The sequence below is a fragment of the Antechinus flavipes genome, chromosome 1 (genome assembly GCF_016432865.1).
Source record: "Antechinus flavipes isolate AdamAnt ecotype Samford, QLD, Australia chromosome 1, AdamAnt_v2, whole genome shotgun sequence".
Lineage (NCBI taxonomy): Eukaryota > Metazoa > Chordata > Mammalia > Dasyuromorphia > Dasyuridae > Antechinus > Antechinus flavipes.
The window spans coordinates 721,362,050-721,383,359 of NC_067398.1; the positions used below are offsets into that span (position 1 = coordinate 721,362,050).

Genomic DNA, 21,310 nt, shown 5'->3' on the forward strand with positions numbered 1-21,310 from the left:
GCCGCGGCCGCCGCCCGATGGATGGCCACAGGCGGGATGGCGCGGGCGAGACCCTCGGGGCTTGGCTGCGGTCACCATTTGGAGGGCAGAAGGGCGACAGACAGACACGAGGAATCGCAAAACGGGGAGCGCGGGTGGGCTGGGAGCGCCGGGCCGGGGCTTCTCCGAGAGCAGCTGGTGAGGAGAGTGGGCAGCACAGAAGAAAGCTGCAGGTGAGGAGAGTCGGCGTCCTCCTCTTTCCGCTTCCTTTTTAAAAGTTCCGAACATCTTGAATTTGAGATAAATCTTGGGACGTGCGTCTGCCAAAAAATGAGCTCCAGGGCTGGAAGGGACCTTAGGAACTGAGACCAACTTGTTCTTTTTACAAAAGGGGACACCAAGGTCCGGAGGGGGACGTGCAGAACAGCAGCAGGATCTTCATATGTGCACGTGCGTGCATGTGTACACTGCAGGGATATATGCGTGTGTGCTGCAAGGTGTGTGTGCATGGGTGTGCAGAGGGGGTGTGCACGAGATTTGTGTGCATGTGTGTGTGCACGGGGGTGTGTGCACATGTGCTGTGCACAAGTTGTGTATCTGCACTGTGCTTTGCACAGGTGTACTGTATGCAGGTGCGTGCGTTGCACTGTGTGCACGAGTGTACTGTGCACAGGGGTATGCACAGGAGTGTGTGCATGTATGCATTGCACAAGTGTGCGTGTGCAGGTCTCTCCTCTGGACTCGTAGGTAAGACAAGGCCAACCATCTGGGCGGACCACGCGCGGCCCGGCCCGGGGCTCTCTTCGGCAACGACCGTGTAGGAGCCAAAGCCCAACGAGGCTCTGGTTTCTGTGGGGGCAGGTGCGGGCACAGGAACGGGAGCTCCCTCGGGAGCCCCAGCCGGCACCCCCGGGCCCCTGCTCCGGGGCTGCCGCGTTCCCACGGCGCTGGCGGGGACAGTCACGTGAGGAAGGTGCCGTCAGGACTGTTCGCCCCAATTTACAGAAAGCCAGACTGAGGTTCGATCTGCGGATTCCAAAGGGAGGCTCGCCGCCACAGTGTTTCAACGCTAAGAAACAGGCCCTCCCCCACCGGCAAGGCGCCACGGGCCCGGCTCCAGGTTCAGGCGCCACAAATTGACCAGGGAGCGCCCGACACTGAGCCCGCCGGCTCTGGGCAGCTGCTCTCCAGACCCGGGGAAGGGGACCTCGGGGCCACTCTGTGTTCCTGGGGAACGCGGCCCCCAAGCCAAGCAGATTCCCGATGCCCCTCGCCCCGGGCTGCTCCTCAGGCCCAGCGCTGCCCCTGCCCCCGGGGCGGAGCTACAACGGCAGTGAAGGCAGGAACCGCACCCACACCACAGCCTGTGGCGAGGGAGAACGGCTCCCCCTCGGGCCAGGCCACAGCCCCTCTCCTCGGCCGGGACCACAGCGGGACTCGCTCACGGGGCTGCACGGGGGGAGCAGCTCCAGTCGGGCTCCCAGGGCAAGCCCCCTACGCCCTGCGAGCTCGAGGGAAGCTTCTGTTGGCTTGGGCCGGCTCCAGGGGCGGCTGCGGCGGCTTAATGGAAGATCTCAGAGGGAACGCCATGCAACAGGGAGGCTCCCCCTGAGCCCCGCCGGGCCAGGAACAGGATTTACCTGTTGGCACAAACCTACCAGCTCAAGAGCTCAACTCTCCCTGCCCCCCTCCCCCCGAGAGAGACCTTACCCAGGCTACTCCAGGGGGGTGTCACGGAGGAGGGCGCCCAGAGGCAGCTGGCAGAGCAGCCCCCCCCCAATCTCACTGAGGGCACGAGCCAAAAGCTCCCTCTGGGGAGCGGCCCCAGGCTCCTGAGCACAGTCCGGCAGCACTGTTTGTGTAAACAACGGAGGCTCCCCCGGGGAGAGGAGGGCAGGGGCTGCTGTCCACCAGCCCTGCTCACCCCTCTCCGCCTTTCATCTTGGGCTGGGAAGGGCAGGCACGGACGCAGGCCTAGCACGGAGCTCTGAGGGACAACAGGCCGGCTCCGGCCAGACCCTGGGGCTGCCGGGGCTGCTCTGGGAGGGCAGCGGAAGGGGGAGGGGGGGCCTCTGGGGGCCAAGCCGGGGCAGGACGGTCCCAAGGTGCCAAAGCCTGGCCCCCCATGATGCTTTACGGGCGCTACCGTGGCTGCTTCTGGCCCTCACTGAGGGGCACTGGGCATGGGCACAAGAATGGGCCCCTCTCTGGGGCTTTTATGGAGGGCTCCATGGGACGGCTGCCATGAGAACTGTAGTGTTCGGGCTGGCTTCCGGAGGTCCTTGGGACCAGCCTTGATCTGAGGGCAGGAGGCCGGCAAAGATAGAGTGTCTCCCTTCAGGCCTTCTCTGCCCTTATATACCTTATTGTAATTACATCGATAGAGCTTCTGAGTGTGGGAACCAGAGAACCGTGACATCACCGTGCTGAGCACTAAGTGTATCTGGGAGCTAGAGAGCCATTTTCTCACTAACTCGCTGAGTTAACACCTCGTAACTTCTCCAGAGTTTCCACCCCCTGCAGAGAATGATGGCAGGGACGAGCCGGGGAGCCCCCCACCCCCAACAAAGCCAGTACAATGACGAGGGGTTTTAGCTAAAAATGGCGCCTCCCACTGGGGACTTCCTGAACGAACGGCAGCTCTGTCACCAGCCCTCGACGCCTCCCAGTGGGAGGCGGCCCGGCCTCGGGTCCCCGCGGAGCGGCTTCGTGAGGACGGCCTCCCCACGGGCCGCCAGCTTCCCTGCTCAGGGCCTCTCTGCCAGCCCCCGAAGCTTGCCTCGCATTTCCAAAGGAAGGGGGAGACGTGGAAAATGGGCCGTGTGGTGAGGGGGAGGAGCTTTGGTGGCTAAGAGGAGCAGGAAGGCTATCGGTCCCCCCTTCGGCCGTCCCTGCCCTCGGCTTCGTCCCTCACGACCCGCGTGCCCTGACACCCAATCTCAGGATCCCACGGGTGGGCGGACAGGTGAGATGCAGGAGGAGTGGGACGCGTCCCAGCTCTCCGTGGTTTGGGACAAAGGAGACGTGCGAGGAGGCTGGATGTGTCCGGCGTCGCTGACGCCCCGACAGAGGGCACCCACGCGCGAGAATCCTGCTTCCCACGGAGCCCAGAACGAGCCGGTCTCTTCTATGACTGAGACAGGAAAGCTCCCCGAGAAGAAGCCCGACTTCCAGGCCCTTACCTGTCCCCCTGCGGCGGCCGCGGCCGCGGCCGCGGCGGCCGCCATCTGAGCCACCTGGGCCGCCTGGGCCGCGGCCACCTGCTGCTGCTGCTGCTGTTGCTGCTGCTGCTGCTGCTGGGCCTGCTGGGCCTGCTGCACGACCATCTGGGCTCGGACCTGCAGGAAGAGCGGGAACAGGCGCTCGCTGGCTTCCCGGGCCGACGGAGCCCCCGTGCCGGCCCGTCAGGCCGGCCGTGATGCAGAGCGAGGCCGAGCGGAAGGCTCCGGGGACCTTGGCTCCGTGAGAGCCGAGCCCGGGCAAGCACCGGGTCGCAGCCAGCGCGAAGCCCCCCGCCCACGGACGTGGCAAGACTCGCCTCCCCCCTGCGGGTTCCCGGGGCCCCGCAGCCTCACCTGCATCACTTTGAGCTGCTGCGGGGTGAGCATCATCTGCCCGGGGATCGACTGCGCCTGGGGCACCAGCGACTGCTGGGGAGGCGCCTGCGGCGGGAGCTGGGGCTGCTGCTGCTGGGCCACCTGCTGCGGCTGCTGGGGCGGCGGCTGGTGCTGCTGCGGGTGGTGCAGCTGCTGGAGCTGCTGCTGCATGGCCTGGGAGGCCGGCGGGGCCTGCGACGGCGGCTGCTGGGGCGGCGGCTGGGGCTGCATGGCCTGCTGCTGCTGGTGCTGGAGCTGCAGCTGGGCGATTCGCAGCTGCTGCTGCTGCTGCAGCTGAAAGAAGAAGACGGGCATGTTCCCCGGTCACGGCAGAGCGCGAGGACGGAGCCGGGCTCCCGCCGAGGCCGCGAGGGCCGATGTCGGACTGGCCGAGGAGAGCTGCGCTCCTGCGAGGGCCGGCCTTGGTTCTCTTTGTTAAGGGGGAGGCCCGACGAGGGAAGGGGAGATGACCTTCGGGGAGTGAGAACTTTTTTAAGAACGAGAATACAAAGTATATAAGTTTGTACCACAGGCCGTCTGGCTGCAGGCACGCTGGGCCAGGCCGCCCAAAGGAAGCTGAGTCCGCCCACCCCGGCCCCAGAAGCCTCTGCTAGGACTCCTGTCTGAGCCGCCACTGTGGCACTCAGAAGACCCGGGTTCGACCCCCAGATGAGTCATTTACAAGCAGGGCGACTCTAGACAAGCCCAGTTTCCTCTCACCCTCAACTTTCCTAATTTGAAAAATCGGGACAATCACAATAAACAGCAATTGCTTAATAACCGTGCAGCGACTTCGAACCCATTTGGGCCGGGTTCTTTCCGGAACCATGACGTGAGTGGATCCAGTTCAGACAGAGATCCCTCCTCATTGCGGGGGGTCAGCCCCCACATGCTTCTCTCAGGGACCCCTAGCTCGCGCCCAGGCGGCGCCGTCTCCGACCCTCTCGGTCCCTCACGCCCGCCGCTCCCGAGCCCAGGGTGCACGCCTGGCAGGCAGGCCCCCCGCTCGCACGGAGCCTCAGCGGCTCTCGCCTTCCCACCCACCACCTGCTGGTTAGGATTAACTCCGGTGTGTAGACGTCCTATTTATTCACTTCCTACTTCTGTGACACAGACTTTTCCACGTACTACTTCTCTCTCCCATTAGAGGGTCAGACCCCTGCAAGAGGAGATTGCTTCTCTTTATGGCTGTACCCTCAGTGCCAGGCACATAGTGGGAACTTCACAAAGATCTCGAATCGGTCTGGGAGGGCAGAGGTGTCCACCCCCGCCGGCTCATCCCGCCCGCTCCTTCTGCCTCAGGGGCCGGCGTCTCCGAGTGGCCGACCTACGGCCGAGCCGCAGACGAGCCCCGGGCCCGGCCACGCCGCCGCGGGCCTTCCCTCCACGTGTCGGTGGAGACAAAGAAAGTCCAACGTGGCACAAGGCAAGGCAGCCGCAAGGGCAAACCGATGGCAGAGCGGGTCTGGCACGGGCAGCCAACCCGAGCCGGCGGTGGCAAAGGAGAGCTCAGAACTGAAAAGCATGGAAACCCCAATCACAGGCTCGCTCTTAAAGAGCCAACACAAAAAGAGGCAGGCGCGGGCTCGGCAACGAGGGATGTGCTTCTGGTCGGTCCCTGGCTGGGAAGCTCCGTCCCTCCCACCTCGTCCTGTCTCCACTAACACAGCCGTGGCTGGGATGGAGTCGCCACCATTCCTCATCCCTCAAAATGCCCAATTTGCCTACATCACTTCCCCAGAAGTCCTATTAACTCTTGCCAGTTTGGCATTAAAAGGCCCTGAAGGGGAGTGCCTACTGTGTGCCGGGTGCTGGGCTAAGCATAAATGTGATCTCATCAGATCCTCCTGACAAGCTGGAAGGCAGGTACTGTACTGATCTCCATTTTACAGATGAGGAAGCTGAGGCAAACAGAGGAGTTAAGTGACTTGCCCACAGTCACAAAGCTAGGGAGTGTCCAGCGCTGGGTTTTAGCTTGGGTTTCCGACTGCAGGGCCAGCCCACACTCATCTCCTGTTTTCACTGCCTCGAAATCTGGCCTTTGTGCCGTTCCTAATACGGGACGGGGCCCGGGCGGGCAATCTCAGGATCCCGCATCTCCTTCCAGGCTCGATCCAGAGCTACCTTACCCACAATCCCCTTGGAGGCTTGGGCCTCCCCAACCTCCAAAGTACCGGGCATTTGTCTTGGACATTTTTATCTACTTTCCTCTGTGGCTGTGTGTGTCCTCTCCTGTGTCTGTGTCTCTACCTGTCTCTGGGTATGCGGGGGGAGGGATTTGTAAGGGCCCCCCCCAAGTACACACTGCCCCCTCCTACAGAAGGAGAGTCCCCGGAGAACAAAGTTGCTTTTCCTCTGGTCCCTGGGTCATGTGGCTCAGCCCAAGACCTGTCTGTGTGACCACCTGACTTTGGTTCACAGAGCTTTAAGATATCTGAACCCCGGGAAAGTCACTGGCCCCTCCTGATCACACCCTTACCCCTTCTCCCCTCCCCCCCGCTCTCCCCTCTCCTCCCCCGATCAAATCTGGCCCCTCCCGATCACACTGGTCATTTGTGGGAGCCACGGTCAGGCAGCCTCCTCGGCCCAGAGCTTTCGGAAGCGTCACAGCGGGGGTAAAGGAGGCCGAGTGTGGGTCCACACGGAACCGGAGCCGGCCGGCCGAGGACCCGGCTTCACAGCCGACCCCCGGGACTTGCCACCAGAGGGGCTCTAGGCCGGCCCCTGGACCTCTAGGGGTTTCAACCTGCGTGGAAAGAGGGGGGTCGCTAGAAGGACCCCTCTCGTTTTCACCTGGGGTCCCTTACAAAAGTTCCCTCCCTCAGCACACGGACTCTGGTGCCTCTGGCCACAACCCCCAACTCAGTCCATGACGCCTGACCTGCCCCCACTCTGACCTGGCTGGGATGGGAAAAAGGTTTTCTGGGCAGCCCTCGCCCACTCGCTTTCTCTTGCCAGGCCCCCCTGCGAGGCCCCTTTTCTAGAACCTTCTCCGCCAGAAGCTTTCCTTCTCTGGCTGTGACATCACAGGAAGGAAGCTTACCGGACCTCAGGGGGCCGGCCCCTCCCTACAAGGCAATTGGCAGTTTCTCAGAGCACCTGGACACTGGCCTTCCCGCCACCACTCGGAGCTGGCCGTGGTACTTCGAAGCTACCTGCCCGGGGCCTGGGGTCCGCACGAGGACCTTCCATTAATGCGGTCGCAGGCAAGGAAGCCCCCGCCCTGCTCCCGAGAGTCTCCTAGAGGCAAGCCTCCCCTCTCCCCCGTGTGCCAGGGCCCCATTTCAGCCTGTCCAATCCCTGACTCGGTCGGCCTCCTTCACAGGCTGGGGTCTTCCACGGACCATCTGCCTCAAGGGCGGAACGAGCAGCCCCCAGGGCCCCGGAGGGCGAAGTGCAGGGGCCGCTTAGGCAGCAGAGGCTGTGTCAGGAGGGCCCCTGTGGGGGTGCTCGAGGGCCCCAGATGGGCCTTCTCCATCTCTGGGTGAGTGGGTGGGGCCAAGGCTTGGCCATGCTTCTCTCTCAACACTCTGGGGAAGCTCAGTGACGCCCAACTTGGTGGATCCAGTCCGCTCTCACGTCCCTGCCCGGCTCCCCTTGTCCCATCTCAAAGCCATCATCCCCAAAGCAGAGCCCATGAGCTCGCCCTGTCTGTCTCCTGCATTCTGAACCTCAGCCGCTCCCCTTCCTCCACGCCCCGGACCCCTGCGTGGGCCTCTCGGCCGCCTCCCTTCCTCCGTGCCCCGGACCCCCGCATGGGCCTCTCGGCCGCCTCCCTTCCTCCGCGCCCCGGACCCCCGCGTGGGCCTCTTGGCCGCTCCCCTTCCTCCGCGCCCCGGACCCCCGCGTGGGCCTCTCGGCCGCTCCCCTTTCTCCGTACCCCGGACCCCCGCGTGGGCCTCTCGGCCGCTCCCCTTTCTCTGCGCCCCGGACCCCCGCGTGGGCCTCCTCAGGAGCCACACGGTGCTTCCCACTTCAGTCCCTGACCTCTGCCCACGCCAGTCACCATCCATCTCCAGCAGTGCAGGTCTGACTAGGTCCCGTCCGGCTTCCCATGGCCCTGAAGCCATCCACAAGGTAGCCACCCTCAACGCCCCCAGCTGGCCCCCCGGCTCTCCCTTCCTTCCCTCACTTTCTCTGCTCTGGCTCTCCCCATTTCCCTCTGACTCACACCAGCTGGTGAAAGCCCCCCCTCACATCTGGGATTGAGTGTGTATGGCCTTGAGAGTCTAATAGCCGGTTAATATCAGTCAGCTCTGGGAAAGCAAGGATCCCTTCATCCGTTGCCCCCGTGGGCCCGCGCCCACCATGGGAGCTTAATCAACGCTTTCTGATTAGCTAGCGGGTGGGAGGGACACAGAGGAGGGCCCCCCAACCTCGGAGCTGCATGACAGTGGCGGGCCGCTGTCTCGGGAGGGCTCAGAGGTGGGCTGGCTCTCCCGAAGGCTGGTGAGGGCACTTCCCTTCAGGCAGGCAGCTGGTGGCTCAGAGGGTGGAGCACATGAGGGAGGCCTGGGTTAAAATCCAGCCTTGGGCACTTGCTGGCTCTGTGAGCCCGGCAAGCCTCTGCCCGCCTCCTAAAGGGCCAGACGGGAAGCATCCATCCCAAAGGGCCGACACGAGCGCCCGACGAGATGTGCTCGGCCCCTTGCCTGGCACCCAGCTGGCATTTCATCAACACGCGCATATACATGCGATACGTACCGTTAGCCGAGTCCTCCTCTCGGTGGTCCTTCCTTTCTCACCTGTCCCAGTCTTGTTTGTGCCCCGCTCCTCCCGCTTCCACCCCAGCATCATCTCTGACTCCAGCCCAGCCTTCCCAGCATCATCTACATCATCCTTCTGGAATCGCAGGTCGCCCCCATTGCAGAGAGAGTCAAGTATAAACGCGGGAGGCCGACTAGAACAGAACTCGGGGTGCGAGCCCTCCCTTTCTGCCTCAATCTATTAGCCCTTCCGCAATTGCACAAAAGCTATGTTCTAAGTGGACCGGACTGTGCTCGAGCCACATCCCCCTGACCTCATCTGCCCTATCTTCTATTCCTGAAATGAACCCCGGATCGCTTCGATCCGCCGCCTCCTTTCAAGGATGAGACAGCCAGACGGCCCCGTGGGTAGAACCGGGAAAGCCGAGCTCCAATCGAGCCTTAGACACCTACGACCTCGGACAAACACTTAGACCCTTAACTGGAGAAGGAAGATCAACCAGCCCCCGCCCCCAAGGAGGGGTGAGGATGGGAGAGGATCCCTGGGAAGCACTGAGCCTCGGGCGCCACCTTGTGGCTCAATGATGGATCTAGCGGCTCTAATGAAGGCCTTCTACTCCCTTCCGGCCTCGGCCACTTTCTGCCCCGTGAGCAACAGTGATCGCACTGTGAGAACCTCATCCTCCGGGGCTGGGGAGCTGGGCCAGCCCTAGCTGCTGCTCAGCAGGTGGATCCCAAGACTGACGTCAGGAGCTCGCTCCCGATTCCGCATCTCCTATCTTACTCGAAAATTGGCCTCATACCCATCAGTTACTGCGTCCGCGCTCCTTTGGACACAGACACGAGGCGGAGGGGACACCTCTCTGATGTCCTGGAGCTGTACCTGTTTACCCTCCCCCTCCCGACTCAAAAATCCCCTCAACTTTCTACCAATCAGAAATCAGATTACTGAATGAGACATCCTATTTTGTGCCGTGCTTATAGTTCTCTTTGAAGATAAACATCTGGCTCCCCATATTCGTGGTCCGGAGGCCAGCGGAGAAGACGCGGCCCCGCTCTGTCATCCGGCCGGCGTGCACCGCTTAATGAACCGAGGCGCTCGGAAGCACGGACTCCCCCTAGCTTGTTTGGTGCCTGAAACCCTAGAATGTGGTTCAGCTTTTAATTTACAAGTTGTACCTGTTAGGGAACCACATGAATATTAAGAGTATTCAAGCCGAAGCTGTAAATGAGTCAAATTTTGCTATTTGTAGACAAATGTCTTGAGTTTTGATTACAAAGACGGTGGTCCGAATTGTCATGAAAGGAATAAGGAGAAAATGGCGTTGCTCTAGTCTGCCAGAACTGCTAAGATGGAGGTCTGTCCCTGGGAACAACTGACAAGTACAGCCTAAGGTACCTTAGCCGCTTGACTCAGTTTTCCCATTGTGCTACTTTCTTTCTGAACAGAAAATCTTCCCACCTGGTTAAACCTGAGCCTGGCTTTACCCTGTGACTCCGTGATTTACTGTCAGGGTCAAATTGTTTTCTCTAAGAGCTATAGACATACATATATATATAAAATCGTTAAGTTTCCTGATTAAATGGAATAATGAATTTTGAGAAAGCAATAGGATTTGATTGTTTTCTCTGTGAACTATATATATATGTATATATATATATAGTTTCCATTTCAAAAGGATCTGTCTGATATTTTTAAGAGACAAAAGAGTTCCTTTACAATTAGATGCTGGAGAAATTTTTTTTAAAAGCTTCTCATAGCGGCAGGGTTTAGAGAAAGCGAGAAAGGCTTGTTACAAAAACTTAGATTCTCTGAAGTTTCAGGTTTGGAAAACAAAAAGTAAGAAACTATACTCAAATGTCTTGTTACTGGTAGATTTTAGCAGAATTATCTGGGAGTCTCTACAAGCGATTTGGAACTGGAGACACAGAGCCCCCTGCAGCGCCGTCCTGAGGACGGACAACGGTTCCAGAACGTTCAAGAGAGATTTCCAGGGAGCAGATGAATGTGTGGGTCACACGGGACTGAAGGGGAAATGATTTAAGGGACACTGGGAGGGGATCATTAGGATACAAGGAGACCGGATGTTATTTAATATTAACGATCACCGTTGTTTTGGTGTCTGTTTGCTAAGTTTTCTTAGTCTCTTGGTGACATTAAATCTCCTCTCTCAAAATGAGTCAGCCGTCGGTCCTCTAAGTGGCGCGATCTGTAGCCTGACCGTGTAATTCTGATTATGAATACGATAAAAACCTGATCAATCTGGCTTATAGAAAAGTGATCCGCGGGGAAGGGGATGTGAATCAAAAGGGGGAAGTTTCAATCAGGAGGAGCCCGAGCCCTATCGGTGAGCCCCTGGCACACACGCTCAACACACTGATGTGCTTGGAAGCTCAAGCCTTTGTTTCCTCAATCACTTCCAGCAAGTAACAGACATCAGCACCTGGCCCAAGGAGTCACTTCATAATGCGCATTTTCTTCCCTTCCCTCCCAATTCAGGAACGAGTCCCAACGGCCCCTGGAAAATAAGCTTGCTTCCTCCTTTCTCTGTAGTCCTAGTTCCCGCTAAATCTGGCCAGGAGGGCGCCCAGCCTCCCTTAGGCTCTCTGGAGCCCAGCCCGGGTGTGCAGGCGCAAGGTTGGGGGCGGGGGGGGGGGGGTCTCTCGGAATCTCCAAAGCCAGAAGGGCTCCCTGGGGAGCCGGACTCGGGCAGGGGGCCTAGCCTCTGACTGCCCTTTCTCCCGCCTGGCCGGGGAGCTCACAACATCTGAGGCCTTTTGGCAGCTGGGGCCGGGCCCCTCCGGAAGCTGGGCCGGCAGGGCGACTTTCTCTGCTCCTTACCTGCTGCTGACTCTGATGGTGGAATTTGAGCAGGTGCTGCTGTTGCTGCTGAACGGCCACTTGCAGCTGCTGCTGCTGCTGCTGCACGGCCACTTGGAACTGCTGCTGCTGCTGCTGCATGGCGTTCTGCTGGGCCTGGAACTGCTGCTGCTGTTGCTGCTGCTGCTGCTGCAGGGCCACCTGCTGCTGGGCTTGAAACTGCTGCTGCTGCTGCTGCTGCTGTTGCTGCTGCTGCTGCTGCTGCTGCTGTTGCTGCTGCTGCTGCTGCTGCTGGAGAGCCACCTGCTGCAGCTGGAGCTGGGCTGCAAAGACAGAGCCCACCTGGTCCAAGAAGCTTTCCGGGCCCAGGCTTAGCCTGGCACCACCTGCCCGACTGCTCTTGCTCTCTCTTGCCCCAAGTCCGGGGGCCCGGCTACTCCTAAGAAACCTCCCCCAGAGCCTGACCTCTGACCTAGCCAGGCCAGCCCCAAGAGCCGTGAGGGAGAGCACGCCTGGAGGAACAGACATTTGGAAGACAACGGACACATTCGAGATGGGTTCTGGCGGCCCGCTGAAGGAGCCTCCCAGCAGCCTCCTGACTGAAAGCAAGGAGACGCTACGATCTTGGGGCCTAGGAACTTCAGAAACAGCAGGAAGTCTAGACTGGATGCTCCCTTCTCTCTTCCTCCACAGTCTGTCCTACGGCTTTAAGTCTGTCAGCGGCAGAATGGAGCCTTATGACATCAAGGGCCGGGGAAGAAGAGGAAGGCTGCCCTCCCAAACCCAGCGGGCTCCGAGGAAGAAGGAAAAGCAAAGCCCCTCGTGACTTCTCCCAGCACAGCTAGTCCCTCTAAGGGAAAGAACCCAGGCAAGAAGGGGCTCAGGTGCTGCGGCCAGAGAGCAACCCTCCGGGTCCGGGGACACTTCTGCACTGCTTGGAGAACTCCTGGCCTAGTCCACTCTCCCAAGCACAATAAAGGGCTGACAGAGAGGCTCCCGCCCACCAGAGCCGACTCCCTGACATGGAGGCCAATCAGGGCACACCGGACCCAGAGGCGGCGGGCGGCGGGGAACCGGGATGACCGGCTGGGCTGGACGGTGCAAGGGCACTCAGAAATTCCCCTTGAGCCCAGAACTTCCCCAACGTTGAACAAACGTTTCACAGAATCATGGAAGTCAGGGCGAGGCAGGGAATGACCAAGAGCTGGTCCAGAGCCTTCCTCGAAGGTCTGCAAAGCTCACGGGCCCACAGAATGTGCTCAGGGAGACAGCGTGCTCTCGAGGCTCCCGCCATTACCACAGCACCTCTCAAGGCAACTTCTCAAAGTCATGGGGACTAAGGGGAGAGGGAGGACTGAAGGCCAGCTCCCCTCCCCTCCCACTCTGCTTGCCCAGTCCCCTCTGGTGCTAGAAGCCATGCGGCCACGGGAGGCCCGGAAGCTCCACAAGGCCGCCAGCTGTCGATGGACTCCTCAGGTCACAAAATGACAGTGTGGGCGGGAGGAAAGGAGGGAGGTGCTTAAATCAATCAGAAGTCCTTGTTTTAAAGTCAGTGCCCATCCACAGGGGAACAGCTAGACAAACCAGGGAACACGAATATAACGGACGATAACTGGGCCGTACGAAATGACGTATGCGATGGCCACAGAAAAGCCAGGGAAGAACTAGACGTACTGATGCAGACCCGGGAAGACAACACAGTGGCTTCAGCTAAGGAAATAGGGAGAATTCCCACCAAATCAAACAGACTGCTGAAGAATGAGGGAAAATAAGCTGGCTCCTACTCCTCTGCCGTTGGTGGATCAGTTTTTCTAAAAAGAAAAGTCTTCGTTTTATTTTTTCACAAGTAACTTCTTTAGAATGACTCTCTGGGAGAGGGTAGAGCAGGTACCCAAGGAAATCTAGGAGCTAGAAAAACCCAATTTCGATAGCAATAAAAAGCTTCCTTAAGAAAGAATCGTTTTATGATAATGACCAATTTACAATCAAGAGCTATGCTGATTATCCGTTTTGTTTTTAATTCCGTTGCTGGAGTTCCTTCCCCCACTTCAGTGAGGAAGCCACGGTCTTGCCTCAGACCCAAGTCTCCTAACCCCAAATCGATGTCCCGGGCACCACCTGGGGACTCCGCGTCCCGATCCCCGGCCATCAGCGCCCTCCCGGGAAATGTCCTTCCCTCTATTACTTGGGGCAAGCTTCACTTCCACTTTGGACAGAAAGGGGAGGGAGGAGAAGTGCAAACGATGCGACCGAATCCTCCTTCCTGGTGTGGGGACTGCAGCACTGGGACCCCAGACAAGGGACAGCCCCGCCACCCACAGGAAGGTGGAAGAAAGTCAGATCTGAGGGAGAGAGCCGGCAGATGTTACCCGGTATAGCCTCCCATTTTAGAGAAAGAGAAATGGAGGATGGCTCGTCAATGGCAGAGGTGGGATGGGAAGCCGGGGGGGTCCCATCCCCCATCCGTGTCCCTTTCATTATTAGCCCAAGCTGACTTCTTCACACCAGGGGTCTCACTGAAGGGACCCCACGAGGCCGGGCGGCCAGATGCTCCGGAGCGAAACCCGAACGCCCCTCTGCCACCGGCCCAACCCAGATCTAGGCTCATTCTGCAAAGTCTTGCCTCTTTCTTCCCCATTCCAGGATCCACACCTAGCGGGGACCAGCCTCCTTCACGATCCCTGGCAGAGGGCACGGGAGACGAGGTCACATGCTCGGGGACCACACGGACAACGGGGGGATTCCCAAGAAGCAGCTGAGTCCAGGTACTTACTCGGCTGAGTGGTGGCACAAACAACAGACATACCATGAGGGGGCATTGCCGAGGTGCCGGGCGGCGGCTGTCCCGAGAGGGCCATTGACTGGCCCACTCCTGCGAGCCCACTTATCCCGCCCAGCGACTGGCCTGGGCCCCGAGACGCCATCCCGATTCCAGTCGCTCCGGTTGGGGGTCCGCCTGTGAGGTTCTGGAGGGCATTCATAGGATCTGTGGGGGGGTGGGGGGAGTGGGGGAGGGAAATGGCACCACTGCTCAAAAGGTAAGGGTCAGGTTGGCTGCCCTGCCCTGCCCTGCCCTGGGTGATGCCCTCCATTACCAAAACGTCCCCACTGCTCCCACTGTCCAGAGAGCCAGCCCTGTGATTTCACTCGTGTGGGGAACTGGGGTGAGAAATGCCCTCCCCTGCGGGATCTGCCCCTGCCCTGTCACTTAAGGGTCTGGGTGCCCCAGGAGGGGGAGCCTCAAACGTGCTGGCACGCCACTCTCCCTAAAATGAGTCATCGTCCATTCCCCCCCTCCCCAGATAAACCGAATGGATCCTGTGCTCTTGACACTGAACAGGATGGAGCAAAAAGCAATCCCTCCCTCGAGTCAGAGCCGGGAAATTCACAGCAACGCTCCAACTTATGCCCCCTACACTGTTCCCCATGAGCTCGGGCTAAGCAAGAGCCCGGTCCCCAGGGGAGCTGCAGCGGTGCCAGGAGGGCCCCCTCCACCCCCGCCAAACGAGGGACCTCTTCGCCTACCCTAGCCCAAAGGCTGCCAACAAGAGCTCCCTCCCTAGGGGGCCAAGCTCTGCGGGCTCCGGGCCCACTCGCCCCCTGGATACTTCCTGGAGGTTTGACCCTTGGAGGGGCCAGGAAAGCTGGGTGCTAAGAGGGACTCGAGGTGCCAGAGGGGCCCATGAGTACGGAGAAGATCCTGGGGCTCAGGGCCTCTAAGATGTACTGGGAAGCAACAAAAGTCTCTCTCTGACTTGGGGATAATCCAGCAAGTTCCCAACCGGCTCAGTCCCGGTCCTCCACACCAGCTGTACACAGGGCCGGGGAGGAAGGAACGAGAAAGGCGGGAGAGCGAGTCCCGCCGAGGGAAGGCAGTCGGGGAGCAGCTGGCTCATCTCTTCTGGGGGGAGGGGGAGTGTCTTGGTCCGAGAAGCAATTAAATACATGCGTCTCGTGGCCAGAAGCAGGGGAGACCCCGAGGCCCTGCCCCTGCTCGTGGGAAAGGCAGCCCCAAGCTCAGCCTGCCTTCTCCCTTCCTCCCCATCTCTAAAGGACTGGTCATAATGGAGAGCTGGGTGAGGGATGGGGGCGGGGTGGGATGGGGGGGGGGGGGCAGGGAAGAAAGTTCTTACCGCTAACAGAAGCCTGAGATTTCTTGTTATCTATTAAAGAAAAACACAAAGACAAGCCTCAGAAGCACGTCGTCCAGGAGCCCGTTCCCGCCTACCCTGCAGCCTGCCCGGGCTCTCGGAGCCTCCCACAGAAGGACGGCCAGCATCTGGCTCGGGATGACTTGAGCCCCTTCCGGCTGCCCTGGGATCCCCAAGGACTCCATTCTCCGGGAACAACTCAAGAAGGCAACGCTTGGGGGCACAACAAGGGTAACCAACCTCAAAAATGGAGCCCGCCGGAGGCCGGGAAGGGTTGGGGCTAAGGGGGACGGCTGCGGTGAATGTCCGGCCCCACAACTGCCCCCACCTGCCTGTCGACGACCAGGGGCCTTCCCGGCCACCGTCCTCCATCCCGGGACCGCACCGGACCTGGAGGCCACAGAGTCTGGGCTTCTGGACCCAGAAGGGACACAACTCGGGGGTAGCTGTGCTACCTTGGCCTCTAGGCCTGATGTTCTTATCCAAATAGAGACAAGCCTGTCAGCCCAAAGCACTAAGGACCTTCAGATGGGACAGAACTAGGAGCAGCGTCTTCTCTGAGATCACAAAGCTGATGAGGGGGAAACTGAGACCTAAGACGAGAAAGGCTCCGAGGCAGTGTGGGCTGCTGCTGGGAAGAGCTGGGCTGAAGCCCCGAGTTCCCACAAGTTTCCACTTGGCCTCAGTAGGGCTTCCCGTAGCCCGTCTCCAGGCTCCCGTCCCCTCGGTTTCCCATCCATCGATAAGAACGTCCCACTGGTGGGTCTCTAGATATCCTCGTGGCTCCCAAATCTATAAGGCTGGTCCGGCCCAAGGTCCCCAAGGAGCCAGCGGTGGGAACACAAGCCATCAGGAAGGCGATCCTGTGGAGAGGAATCACCCGGCGAGTCCTGCCCGGAGCAGCCAACGTGAGCTTCGGAGGCGGCACGGAGGCGTCCTGAGGCCGTGTGGGCACCGGGAGGCTCAGTCAGCCCTGCTCGGGCAGGTGAGGGACATCTGGCCACGAGGGGGCCCAAGTCCCCTGCACGTGAGGCTGCAGATGAAGGGCGGCCTACATGCTCCTGAGCCTCTGAGCTTGGAGCGGGGGGGGACTCCCAGATCGGAGCCCCTCAGAGGCAGAGCCCCCCTCCCCCCCTCATCCTGCCCCGGGGATGTGAGATCTCCAACTACAACCTGCAGAAAACAGTTTCTTTTAACCTCAGATCCCCTTCTAAGGGGCCTTGACTGGGTCATCCAATCCAATCCAATCCAATTATTCAACACCTACTGCATACAAGATACCGTAACAGCTCCTGGGGACGTAAAGTCCAAAGGAAAAAGTCTGTTCTCGGAGAACTCCCATTCTACGAGAGGGACCCGATGTACCAACAGGAAGCCATGCAATGATGGAAGGAGAGCGCTCACCGAGAGGCTGGGAGCTCGCGGGGGAAGAGGAAGGGCCTGTGAAATCTGGGGAAGGGTCCAAGCCAAGGCCCTGGGATGGGCTGCCAAGCACCCTGGAAGGTGCTCGGCGGTTCATCGTGGACAGGAAGTGGGGATGTCGTCCTAAGCGGACACGGGGTCAGTGGCGACCTTCCAGCATCCCGAGCCCAGCCGATTCCACATTCCCGATGATGCACCGAGAGGCGGGATGGCCTGGCACCTCGCAGGGGCTGCCTGAGACCCAAGGCTCCTCCCGAGAGCCTACAGTGACACTGGGCCCGGCACCCAGGGCCCCCATCTCCCAAACTGGTCCCCTTTCCTCTCTCCTCCTATGGGGCAAGGAACAAAGAAGCATCCCCTTAAACTGGAAACCTTCCATCAAGGTTATAACCAGGTTCAACCCTGTTAAGCTTCCAGATGAGACAAGATTGGACACCACCTCGTCCCTCCTCTCCGGCAGCCTGGCCACGGCCCCTGCGAGAACGGGCTTCCCGGCCAAAGGGGCAGATCCCGGGGGCGGAACACGACACGTCGCTCGTTCCACAACAGTCCTGTTGAACTTTCCCCCCTTTTTTCCTAAGGATTGGGACTGGGGTTGGGGGAGATGGAGGGTCCCTGTGCTGATTTAAAAACAAAGGCATTCCTTTTTTCCTAAAAATGTAAATCTCTGGCCTCCGAAGCCTGAGAAGTGGGGGCTGGGAACTACAGGTCAAGTTTCTGCTCTAGAAAAGCTGTGACCCGAGCACACCCCAAGGAGATCCCCAAAGGAGGAAAAGCGCTCGGGGGCCGAAGCGATTCCCAGCGAGTCCGGCCCCAAACTGGAAACTAAGGGGCGCCACCAACAGCCCCCCAGCAGCGGCCCAAGGAATGCCATCCAACAGTCCGGCGCTGTGGGAAATGACAAAACGAGCCGGCCCAGAGCAACGGGGGATGGGAGGCTCCACAGCTGCTGCGGGCGTCCCGGGGAAAGCTCTGGGGACGCCATCCCTGCTGCTTTCCCAGGCCCGAAGACGCTCCCCACCTGCCGCCAGATGCCCAGGGAGATATCCGGGCTGGAAACGTTTGCTCCGAGTCCCTGGATTTGTGGAAAGGGTTTAAGTGTTTGGTGGTGAGGAGAGGAGAGGAAAGGAGAGGAGGGCTTGTTTACTGAAGGAGCAGCTATGAAAAGGCTAAAATAAAGGGAACCACTGAGGAAAGCAGCCCTGCCTTCGCATTTCTAAGTTCCTCCAACTGCGGGGCGGCTCCTGGGAGGACCCGAGCTGGTCTGAGCTGAGGGGGGCGCTCATCTGTGCTGAAAAAGGCCTGGAGTCACAGCTAGGAAATAATAGGTCAGGACTCAAATTCAGCTTGGAGAAGGAGGAAAAGCCCGGCAAGTCGGGCGAGGCTGTCAGACATGTGACCTGAGGAGAGGGAAGGGCCCACCCCGAAAGGAAACCTCGCCCGTGGCCCGTAAGCGCTCTGAGGGCAGCACTGGCCCATCTGGCTTTCGGGTTTGGCTTTGTGTCCCCCGGACCCGGAACTCCCAAGCTGGAACGTGCCCTCCTGTGCCCGGCGTGGCCGGCAGCAGCTCCCCAGAGACCGGTACCCCGGCCCCGCCGCCCCCCAGGCGTGTTCTCGGGGCGCCTTCCCAAAGCCAAGAAATACACAAGTCACTACTTACGAATGTCTCGGAAGTGGATAATGAGCCTGGCCACAAGGGAAAGATATTCATCCTAAAATTAAAAAACAGGAAGCAGTTTAGTCCAAATGAAGAAGACAGGCATCTGTGACTCACCACTTCCCTTCCCTCACCAGAAGGGAGCCCTTCTTCCTGTGGGCCAGCTGAGCCGCACACTGACAGATGGCAGGCCCGGCCCCGCGACCCACCGGGGGAGAGAGGGGCGGCCGGCCAAAAACGGGCCGGGGGAAAGAGGGGGCGAGACGGAGGGATGCGGGACCGGGGTCGGCCCTCCTGCCCGTTCTCTTCGGCTCCGGCCGCCCCGGCCGGGGGAGCCCTCCGAACACAGGACGTGGAGTGCTCGGGCTGGGAGGAGCCCGGAAGGTCGGAGGTGGAGGGGGCCGATCTCATTCTGAAGAAGGGAAGCCAAGGTCCGGGGAGGGGAGGGAGAGAGCGGCCCTGCACCTGGGGCCACGGGGCCGGGTTCCAATCGGGGCCCAGCTACGGGGGAGCAGATGGAACCTCCTCGTCAACAATTTTCTCTCCCTTTCCGGATTTGTTGTCTTAGGAAGGCGGGGCAGGTTAAGCACAAAAGAACCATTTATGGAATCAGTACTGAGGGTACCAAGGAAACTAGCCATGGGACTGAAGCGGCTCGGGGTGGCCCCGGCCCCGGGGCCCTTTCTCGCTTGGAGGGAACAACTCTCCCTTCAGCTACTCGGAAAGGGCTGAGATCCCGTGCTGCTCCCAGGCAGGAGAGCCCTTTCCATCCCACAGAAGAAACCGAGTAGTTCTAGTTGGAGCCAATTTTGTTCTTGGAGCGCGAGCTCAAAACACTGTTCCTGAACCTTTCTGACCCCTTTCCCTTCCCCAGATTCCTAAAAGATGACCTCGAGGACCAGGGAGGGACGGAGGCCGCAGCGCCAGTTTGGACGCTCTCTGAGCTCGACATTCCAGAACTCAGAGTAACGTCAAATAAAGAAACATGGTTTCTGGGAGGCAGAGACCCGGCGTTCCGAGCCCAACTTTTCCCTTGCACATTTAAGCTCCTCCTCCGAAGGGCGCTAACCCCTGCTCTGTGAACCTCCACGCTGGGGAGGACCCAAAGGATGTTCCCGCTGCTGACTGCCCCTGTCTACAAACACGGGGCGGCCTCTCAGCAGCAGGGAAGAGTGCTTAGCTTGTCCCACACAGAGCACGTGACCGTGCCGGAGAAGCAGAAGTGACGTCAGCCCCCCTTTACAGAGAAGGAAAGTGAGTCTCAGAGAAAGGAAGCGAGTGTCCTGGGGCTCCTGACTAACACGGGCTAGAGGGAGGCCTGGCCTCGGGGACCCTGACAGTCAGAGCTGCGGACGTGCTCCTACATTGTGACCTAATATGATCTACCCCCCAGTGTGTGTGTGCGCGTATGTGTGTGTGTGTGTGTGACTGTGTGTGTGTATGACTGGGTGTCTCTGTGTGAGTGTGTGTGTGTGTGACTGTGCGTGTGATATTTTCGGGTGACCCGTGTACATGTGTGTGCACACGTGTGGCTTCTCCCTGCTCCCGCCCCAGCCTCCCCTTCCTTTGCTATGGTCTGAATGGCTGCCGGAAGTGGGCTCAGCCCCCAGGAGCTTGGGGGGGTCACGCATGAGCCACCCCACCCCCTGGCTGGGCCAGCGAAGCCCCAAGAGATGGGGGCAGGGCTGTTCCAAGATGGAGAGCCTGCCCCAGGGAGAGGTCCCCTCCTTTCCCTCCCGGGGCCTCAGACTCTACCTCTGAAATAAAAGCTGGGAAAAGAGAGGGAATGAGTGGCCGTGCACAACCCCTTCCCCTCTATTGGGGCACGCCGGCCGGGGAGCCGTGAAGGGCTTTCAGATGGGACCGAGGGGATCGCCCGTGGCTCGGCTGGAGTCCGGCCGGGGGCACGAAGGAAGGACTGAATGTCAGCAGAGGTAACAAGACAAGGCACCGGCAGCCCAGGGTTCCCCCCTTGGAGCTCTGCAGCCCTGCCCACTCCCAGGAGTCTCCGCCCTTCTAGGCAGGGGCGGCTTCCCAAGGGCTAAGAACCTCAGTGCTTCCCTCTCCTGGGGCCTTCTCCTGGATCCCTTTAATCCTAGGGTCTCTCTCCACCAGAAACTCTCTCCAGCTGTGGAACCTTCACAACTGGCTGAGTCAGTGGTGCAAGTAGTATTCTGGCCCTTTCACAGATGAGCAAACCGAGTTTCATGATCATTGATCCCGGTGCTGGGAGATAAAGCTGAGACTCTAGCTCACGTCACCGGAGCTTTTCCACCTGCTGCCAAGATAGACTGGCCTGGGGTCAGTGGCGGCAAAGAGACGCCAGCGTTCGGTGCCCTCTCACGCCCCTGCCTGCACCCGAGCAGCGCTTGGTCCCTGTGGCCTCCTCGCCTGCGCCTCCCTGCCCAAGCTCACTGTGGGCAGGCGGGCCCCCGGCCCCTTCACCCTGGCCTCTGGAAACCTCCCCTCCTCACTGTGGCCCCTGAAATGGTGCAGAAAAGCACGCTGAAGACAGTACGATGTAAATGGAAGTTTGCACGATTACTTTTATTGCTGTGAAATGAGCCTCTACAAACATTTCATTTTCACATAAAAACAAGCTAAAAGGGTGGCGTGGAGGAGGGTGCGGGGTTCTGGGCCTGGCGTCACACGGCAAAGGCTCCAGCCTCGGCTCAACCACTAACTGGTTCCGTGGCCCTTCTCCTCCCCCTTCCCAGGAGGCCCGAGCAAGACCTCCCGGAGGCTGCTCAGGCCCCTGCCTCCCACCAAGACCTCCCGGAGGCTGCTCAGCCTAACCCTGCCTCCCACCAAGGCCTCCCGGAGGCTGCTCAGCCCCCTGCCTCCCACCAAGACCTCCCAGAGGCGGCTCAGCCTAACCCTGCCTCCCACCAAGGCCTCCCGGAGGCGGCTCAGCCTAACCCTGCCTCCCACCAAGGCCTCGGCCCTCTCTCCCAACCAAAGAGGCCGCGTCAGCGGCG

The 21,310-nt window shown here is 60.1% G+C and overlaps 1 protein-coding gene across 1 annotated transcript in view; it reads right to left on the minus strand.

Annotated features, from left to right (window-relative positions):
* MED15 (mediator complex subunit 15) overlaps positions 1-21,310 on the minus strand; it is a 67,357-nt gene that overhangs the window by 16,198 nt on the left and 29,849 nt on the right. The window contains exons 3-8 of the mRNA XM_051973318.1: positions 18,336-18,387; positions 15,236-15,265; positions 13,909-14,088; positions 11,124-11,425; positions 3,555-3,869; positions 3,162-3,317 (exon numbers count right to left, since the gene is read on the minus strand). Coding sequence (XP_051829278.1) covers positions 3,162-3,317; positions 3,555-3,869; positions 11,124-11,425; positions 13,909-14,088; positions 15,236-15,265; positions 18,336-18,387 — 1,035 coding nt within the window. The remainder of the gene's footprint in view (positions 1-3,161; positions 3,318-3,554; positions 3,870-11,123; positions 11,426-13,908; positions 14,089-15,235; positions 15,266-18,335; positions 18,388-21,310) is intronic.